This window comes from Camellia sinensis, chromosome 2 (assembly GCF_055761805.1).
Source record: "Camellia sinensis isolate YWXY chromosome 2, ASM5576180v1, whole genome shotgun sequence".
Lineage (NCBI taxonomy): Eukaryota > Viridiplantae > Streptophyta > Magnoliopsida > Ericales > Theaceae > Camellia > Camellia sinensis.
Window position 1 is genome coordinate 88205753 of NC_138962.1, and position 8154 is coordinate 88213906.

The following is an 8154-nucleotide window of genomic DNA, read 5'->3' on the forward strand; positions in this document are numbered from 1 at the left end:
CAATTCTTTTTCCTCCGCAAAGATGTCAAGGTCATGCAATTCATCCTCTGTAGCCTTAAGTTTGATTGAAACATTTCCAAACACTTCAGTATTTCATTTCCTTAGTTCCAACTTTAAGTGTTTTAGTTTTTGTTGGAGGATAAACCCAGCCCAACCTACGAAACTAGCATTCGCCCAGCTGGTAGTAAATAGTTGAGCAAATTTGGGATGCAAAGTCCACACATCGATAAACCTGAAGGGTTTGGGGCCCCAATCTCTTTCATCTTCCATCAGTAAGAGCGGGCAATGATTTGATTTAAGTCTAGGCAGCCCCCAGAGTTTCAATTTAAAGTGAATTAGCCATTCAGGGCTTAATATATGACACCAAAATAATGTAGAAAAATGGTGCATTTCAGCTTTTATTTATTTATTATTATTATTACTGTTTTATATCACTTTTTATGTATAATTGAGTTTCTTGTATTAAAATAATTAATAAGCAATTAAAAAAAAGTAAATAATATCTTACCCTATAAAGTAATATGATAATATAAAACTAAGTGATATATACACAATTGTCAACAATGTTTGGCAGGTTTGGTCCATATAATGTTGCGTAGGTCCCCATATGTAATGATGTGACAAATGAACCAAGGCCAAAAAAAATGTAAGAAACAAAGTGAACCAAGGTACATATTACAAACTATTCCTCTTCAAGACAAGAGAGAGCAGGGTGCTAAGAAGTAAGAGGGGAGGGAGGTAGAAAGCTAACATGGCCTTGGCTGCCGTGGGACTTTTGATTGGCAGGATAGTTTCCGCCCTTGAGAACGAAGCATCGTTGATTGGAGGAGTACAAGATGAACTCATCCAACTCAACCATGAATTAACAAGCATGAGAGCTTTTCTGGAGGATGCCGATAAAACAACAATCCAAACTGAAGGAGAGAAGACTTGGGAGGCCAATGTTAGAGACTTGGCCTACAACCATGAATTAACAAGCATGAGAGCTTTTCTGGAGGATGCCGATAAAACAACAATCCAAACTGAAGGAGAGAAGACTTGGGTGGCCAATGTTAGAGACTTGGCCTACGAGGTTGAAGATATCATAGACGAATACATGTATTACATGAACAAGCAAAAAGTATGTGGTAAATTCACAAGGTTCCTCCGTCAGATAGTCTACGCCCCAAAGAATCTATGGGTGAGGCATCGAATAGCCACAAAGTTACAGAAGATCAACAGCATGATCAAAGCCATCCCAGAAAGAAACCGACGTTATGGGGTCGATCGTGTAGGAGAAGCAAGCTCAAGCTCCCAAGACCATCAGAGTCGGCTGTCAAACCTCAGCGAGTCTTCTCTATTTTTTAAAGATGATGATCAAAGATGCAAAGCGACAACTACTGGGCTGGTTGATGGACAAAGAACTACAACGCGCTGTTTTTTGTGTTCTCGAAATGAGTGGTTCAAGCTCGATCGTGTAGGAGTAGCAGGCCCAGGCTCCAGCTCCGGCTCCCATGATCATCAGGTACAGGTACGGAAGCTAAACAACGCTGAGGACCCTTTATTTTTTAAAGATGATGATCTAGTGGGGATCGAAGATGGAAAGAAACAACTATTGGACTGGTTGGTGGACAAAGAAGAATCACAACGCACGGTTATTTCAGTGGTGGGGATAGGTGGTTCAGGTAAGACTACTCTGGTTGCCCAGGCCTACAACAGCCGAATTGTCAAGAGACAATTCGATTGCTATGCATGGATAACTGTATCCCAAAAATTTGTAGTTGACGACTTACTTAGAAGCATGATTAAAGAATTCTACGGTGGTGCCAAGGAAGCAATTCCAGTGGATTTAAGCAGTCTGAGCTATAGAGAGCTCATAGAGATGATTACGAACTTCTTACGGTTGAAAAGGTACGTAATTGTCTTTGATGATGTATGGAGTAGTAACCTCTGGAGGGATATACATGTATCACTTCTTGATGAAGGACTAGGAAGTCGGGTCATACTTACAACCCGAAAAGAAGACGTAGCTTCATCTTCTTTTAGGGTAAAAAGTCATGTCCATTATATCAAATTGTTGGGTGCAAGTGATGCGTGGAACCTCTTTTGTATGAAAGCTTTTTCAAGCAATCCAAATAGATGTTGTCCTCAACATCTCAAAACCTTAGCTCAAGACCTAGTTGCAAAATGTAAAGGGCTTCCTCTTGCAATTGTAGCTTTGCGGGGTGTCATGTCTTCTAAATATCTGGAGTCGGAATGGAGAAATATTTATAGTAGCTTGAGCTGGGAATTGAGCAACAACCCTGGGCTAGAAGTTGTGAAAACTATATTGTTGCTTAGCTTCAATGATTTGCCATACCGACTAAAGTGTTGCTTCTTATATTGTTGTCTTTTCCCGGAAGATTATAAGATTAAACGAAAGAGGCTCATTAGACTTTGGATGGCAGAAGGGTTCGTAGAAAAGGTGAGGGGGAGAACACCAGAGGAGGTAGCAGAAAGCTACCTTATGGAGCTTATTTGCCGAAGCATGCTTCAAGTTGTAGTCAGAAACCAATTTGGAAGGCCAAAAAGATGTAAGATGCATGATCTTATGCGTGAGCTCGCAATTTCTACATCTGAAACAGAGAAGTTTTGTGTTGCATATTATGGACGAGAGGCAAATGATGAAGAAAGTGCAACAAATCGTCGCATGTCGATTCAATCAATCGATAGAGAATTACAATCGTGGAACTGGAAGGGCATGATGAAGCTTCGGTCTCTTCTTGTATTTGTTGTTGAGGAGATAGCATTGCCACTAGGCTTACGATTGTTAAGAGTATTGGATCTTGAGAATGCACCGATCGAAGTATTGCCCGAAGAACTAGTGGATCTATTCAATTTAAGATACTTGAACTTGAAACGAACTAGGGTGAAGGAACTTCCAAAATCCATTGGAAGACTCTTCAACCTAAACACTCTAGACATTACTGACTCCAAAATAGAAGTGCTTCCAGCTGGAATCACAGAGTTGCAAAATTTGCGACATCTAATGATGAACCACTTTGAGTATGGAATTTTGGATGGCTTTTATTTTAGTCGTGGGACGACAACACCATCTAATATTTGCAAGCTAAAAAGCTTGCAAGTTTTGACAGGTGTAGAACCACCAGCAGACTTGATGAAGCGAATCAAGAGCATGACACAACTTAAAAGGATTGGATTCACAAACATGAGAGAAGTAGACGAGGAGGACTTGTGTACTGCAATCCAAAATATGAGTCTCCTTCGTCGCTTGTCTGTGAGGATGATTGATGAGGATGAATACCTACGAATGGATGCACTCTCCTCACCTCCTCGTTACCTCAAGAAGCTCGCTTTAGTTGGAAAATTGGAGAAAGTGCCTTGTTGGTTTCACTCACTTCAAAACCTTACTGCTTTGTCATTGGGATGGTCCAGACTAACAGAAGACCCTATTCCATACATTCAAGCACTTCCGAATTTGGGACGGTTAGCCCTTTGTAATGCATATGAAGGAGGAGGACAATTATGCTTTAGTGAAGGGTTCCATAAACTTAGAATATTGTGCTTGTGGAATTTCCCTCAGTTAAATGAGATTATTATAGAGAGGGGGGTGATGCCAGGTCTCCAAGAATTTAATATTTGGAGATGTATGCAGTTGAAGATACTACCTCATGGCATCGAGTATCTCGAAGATCTCCAAGAATTGGATTTGATGTTTGTTACGAATGAGCTCATAGAATGCATACGTGGAGAAGGGAGCAAGGATCACCAAAAGGTTCAGCATATTCCGCGCGTATACCATCGGAAGCAGACACCAGATGGACCGAAATACGAACTATTATCTCGTTCCACAGGTGCAACGACACACTTTCTTATTTTATTTTTTTATGAAACTTTTAACACTAATTCTAGTATTGGCTTAACTATTTGTGGTTAGTTATGAATTAATTATGACTTATTATAGTTGTTATTTTTGCTTATGATCAAAAAAATCTTTGGGTATATGTATAAGTGTAGTGGTGTTTGATTATAACTTATTGTGGTTTTGGTGGTGACTTGATTGGTCATGACTCATTATGGTATTGGTTACGATTTAGTTATAAACTATTATAATTGTTATTTTAGTTATTACTAAAAAAGTCTTTGCTTATAACTCAAATGACGTTTGGTTATGATTTATTTTGGTTTCTTTAGCTATGACTAAAAGTAATTTTGTTACGACACTTTATGGTATTAACACTACAAAATGACTATCACAAAGTATCAAAACTTGTATATGATGTAAGTTTTTTTTTTTTTCAGATGTATATTATTGGAGGATACATTTTTTAAAATTTTGAAAATTTTAGAATTAACATTATTTTTATGTAAAAACAAAAACAATTCGCAAACAAGTAATGCCTTCCAATTTTCAAAATAAAAAATGAAAATGAAAATAGAAGAAGAAACGGAAGCCTTGGGGGTAGTTTGTTATTTGTTCTCATTGCTCACTAATTCTGTATTTGCTTAGAAGAGATTTGAAAAAAGAAAAGAAAAATGTATATGAAATATTAATAAAATATATCACATTTCACCTTATTTCACATACATTTTTCTTTTCTTTTTTCAAAACCCTTCTCTAAATCTCTCAACCAAATACAACGTAAGGAACTATCTGCCTCTGATTCCCTAGTGTGAAGGTAAAATTGCTTTTTGCATCTCTTCAGCCACGCGGTTAAAATTTTTAGGGTAACTTATAAATACATCTATGAGATTTTCTTAAAATAGATTTTTTTCTTATTATCATTTTTTTTATTTAACATAATTAATAGAAAAAATAAAATTTCTAATTACGGTTTTATACAATAAAAAAATTGTCTGAATTATTAATTGATTATTAATTGAACTATATTTCTGACATCATTAGAAATTGTTTATTAGCTTGATGTTTTATTAATGAAAGGGGTCATTTGTTATAGTATTTAAAACTTGAAGGGGTGAGATATAATTTTCAGAACCATAAAGAGCAATTCGTGTTTTAAGTAAACCTCGAGAGGTGTATTTGTAATTTACCTAAATTTCTGCTACTTCAATCCTGATTTTTTTTTTTTTTTTTTTTTTTTTTGCATCAGTTTTGTTTCCCCAAATCTACTAGTTTTTATGTTTTATAATTTTAGTTTACTATATTTTTGTTTTTCTGATCTTCTCTGCTTTTCAATGTTGCTTTCAAGGTTTCTAGCTTGCTAAAGAGTATGAAGAACTAAACATAGTGACCAGTTCACTTGATTAACAAAAAGACAAGTGCCCCAGTCATCTATCTTACATGCTTGCTTGCTTTCCATCAAGGAGGACATGGTGAATGTTTAGCTTTGTAATTTCATGTGTATGAGATGAAGATTTCTTCAGGCAACCAGCAACTTTAATTAGCTTGTGGCTATATGCAGAGAGTTTAGACAGAACATTTAGTGTTGTGGTGGTGAATGATTTTCGGTTTTAGTGTTGTGGTTGTAGTGTTGCTGACGGATTTTTGGTGTCAAATTCGCGCAGTTCGGAGTTTTCTGAGCTCTATATATGGTGGTGCCTCATTGTTCGTCTTGAGTGATGGTTAGAGTTGCTCGAGTGTTGTTTGGAATTGCTGATATTTTCTTCTTTGTAGTTGTGTCGGATATTTGCTGTCAAATTCGTGTGGTTCGGAGTTTTCTGAGCTTTATGGTGGTGCTTCATTGTTGTCTTGAGTGATGGTCAGAGTTGCCCGAGTGTTGTTTGGAATTGCTGGAATTTTCTTCTTTGTAGTTGTGTTTTTTTTGCAGTGTGTTGTGGCCTGCTGTTGGAGTGGGGTTGATTTTGTTTGGTGATTCACCTTGTCTTTAAAAGGGTTGTTTGGTGTTGTGTCTTGCCAAGTTTGTTTGGCTTGGCCTGAGTTTGGTTTTATGTTTTGCTTGATGCGTATGCCGTTCTAGTTGGAATGTGCATCTTTTATTGATATAATTTTGTTGTACTGCTTGTACTACATTATTCATCAATAAAATATTTTATTTTGCCTTTGAAAAAAAGAACATTTGGTGTTCTATAACATAATTAAGAAGTATTTATTTGTTATTGTGGAGTGATGTGGTCGTTTTCTTTACTACTATAACCGATAATGTTGTTGATAATGTTTCAACAGCAGATTTAATTGGCTTTGTTTTTGTCGTTAATGCTTCATTTACTTCAACCTTGATAAGAGCTTAACTCTGATCATCCACATTACTTCTGCATATCAATTGTCAATAAGAGTTTTCTTCTCTTTTTTTTCTTTTTTGTCTTTTTAATTCATTTGATTAGGGAATAGTGGGAAGTACCACCAATGCATAAGCCTGTTTTATGTTGATCGTTTTCAGTTTATCTTACTGAATAGTTTTATTTATTTATTTGTTTATTTTTCAATAGAAAAGTGTAAAATAAGTCGTTTTCCCTTGTTTAGTCACCTGTACAGTACAGCACGGAGGATTTTAGTTCAGTGCAACAATCATTATGAATTATAGATTACATAATTCTATTAAAATTATAGTTTATAGTCACAATACAATAAACAAAGAATTGTTTCACTATAGTTTGAAAACTAAATGAAGCTGATATAGCTCAGCTAGTAAGGCATGTACAACGTGTTGTTGATTTAGATTTCTATTTCTAAGGAGTCAAAAGTTTGATACATTGTCTTCGCATCCATCTTTACTGTCCGGTGCATTAAAAAGTAAATGAACCCAAGCATTTGATTAACAAACCATAACTTTCCTTTATTCTGAAAAAAGGAAAGTTCACTTGGTGAATTGGAAAAAGATTTCTACTATAATGGAGTTTGGGGGCTAGTGGTGGCATCAGAATAAAAAATGTTGCCTTGCTGTCATAATGGTGGTGGAGGTTTGGGAAAGAAAAGAAATCATTATTAGTACTAAAGATACTAAAATTTATTAGTACAGCAGAGATGGAAAGTTATGGTTACCATAGAATATATGAGTAATATGTTGTTGAAGATAGGAGATGGATTAAATTGGAAGTTCTGGACTAACATTTGGGCTGGTGACAAATCATTAAAGCAGAATTTTCCTAGGTTATTTTTCACTTTCAATGGAAAACTTGACAGTGTAGCTGGAGTGTTTATTCATGACTGTGAAAGTAAGAGGTGGAGATTGGAATTTAGGAGACAGCAATTTGTATGGGAGGAGGATTGTTTAAAAGAGCCGCAGAGAATTTTAGACAATGTGAAAAAGACATTCATAAGGAGGATGGTATTCACTGAAAAGCTGAAAAGAATGGGCTATTAATTTTCAGTAAACTCTTTTTGCATTTGTTATTAGAAGAGCTTTGGGATTGAGCTTTGACCCTATTAGGACAATCAGAACAAGTCTAGCTCCTCCAAGGATCCAAATTTTTTGGTGGCAAGCACATCTACTAAGGATCTTTTAATTAATTAAGATATCTTACCATTGTCTGTTAGTAGTAATTTTTTTTTTTTTTTTTTTGGGTGATGCAGAGGTTGAAACAATAGTTCATTTGTTATTACTGTGCAATCAGTCATGCAAGTTTTCCCAGGATACTTACAAAGCTTGATGAATTGGTGGTTTACTTCACAGTAGTTGCCTAAAGTTTTTTGAGCCCTAGGCCAAACATCAAAATGAGGCCTTACCCTCTATGGCCTTGGACAGTTGGGGCCTTTGGCAAGAAAGAATTTATTGGTGCAGCTTGGGCAAACTGCTAAGTTGCCTATACTGTTGAGCTGGCTTGATTACTTCAAGGTATTGTGATCTGAAAAAATTAATTTGGGAGACAATATTTTTCCCAATCATGTGGTCTCTATGGTCAAGCAGGAATAGGCTGACATTTAACAATGAGGAAATTGATTGGGAGAATATAATCAAATTAGTGAAAGTGAGTAGCGTCATGGGTAAAGGCAAAATCTGAGTGTGTTTGTCATCATTGAAGGCTTCCTTTGCAATACCAGTGAACCTTTGGAGAGTATATGATCTTTTTCTGCTGATTTTTTAGATTCTGTCTGACTGTTTTTCTTGTTTTGAATTTGGTATCCTAACCAACTAGGATTTGTGATGTTGTTGTTGATATAGGTTGTGACCTCTTGTAATTCTAAGAGCATACATTTTCTCTATGATGCTCAAGTCTTTCTACCTTGTAATTTTAAAAATAATAAACAAATTTGGG

General features: G+C 36.0%; 1 protein-coding gene across 1 annotated transcript; it reads left to right on the top strand.

Moving 5' to 3' along the window:
* Nucleotides 1-717: 717 nt before the first annotated feature.
* LOC114291383 (disease resistance protein RPM1) lies at nt 718-6011 on the top strand. The gene is made up of 4 exons (XM_082915041.1): nt 718-943; nt 1037-1270; nt 1505-3833; nt 5190-6011. Exons 1-4 carry the CDS (start codon nt 752-754, stop codon nt 5195-5197), a joined length of 2763 nt encoding a protein of 920 aa, XP_082771167.1. The 5' UTR covers nt 718-751; the 3' UTR covers nt 5198-6011.
* The last annotated feature ends 2143 nt before the right edge of the window (nt 6012-8154 follow it).

What these genes read in the sequence shown, in the direction of transcription:
- LOC114291383 (XM_082915041.1), top strand. Translation starts at nt 752, where the DNA reads ATGGCCTTGGCTGCCGTGGGACTTTTGATTGGCAGGATAGTTTCCGCC. An exon ending in AGAAGACTTGGGAGGCCAAT is followed by an intron (nt 944 to 1,036) that starts GTTAGAGACTTG and finishes GAAGGAGAGAAG; the next exon opens with ACTTGGGTGGCCAATGTTAG. An exon ending in GACGTTATGGGGTCGATCGT is followed by an intron (nt 1,271 to 1,504) that starts GTAGGAGAAGCA and finishes CATGATCATCAG; the next exon opens with GTACAGGTACGGAAGCTAAA.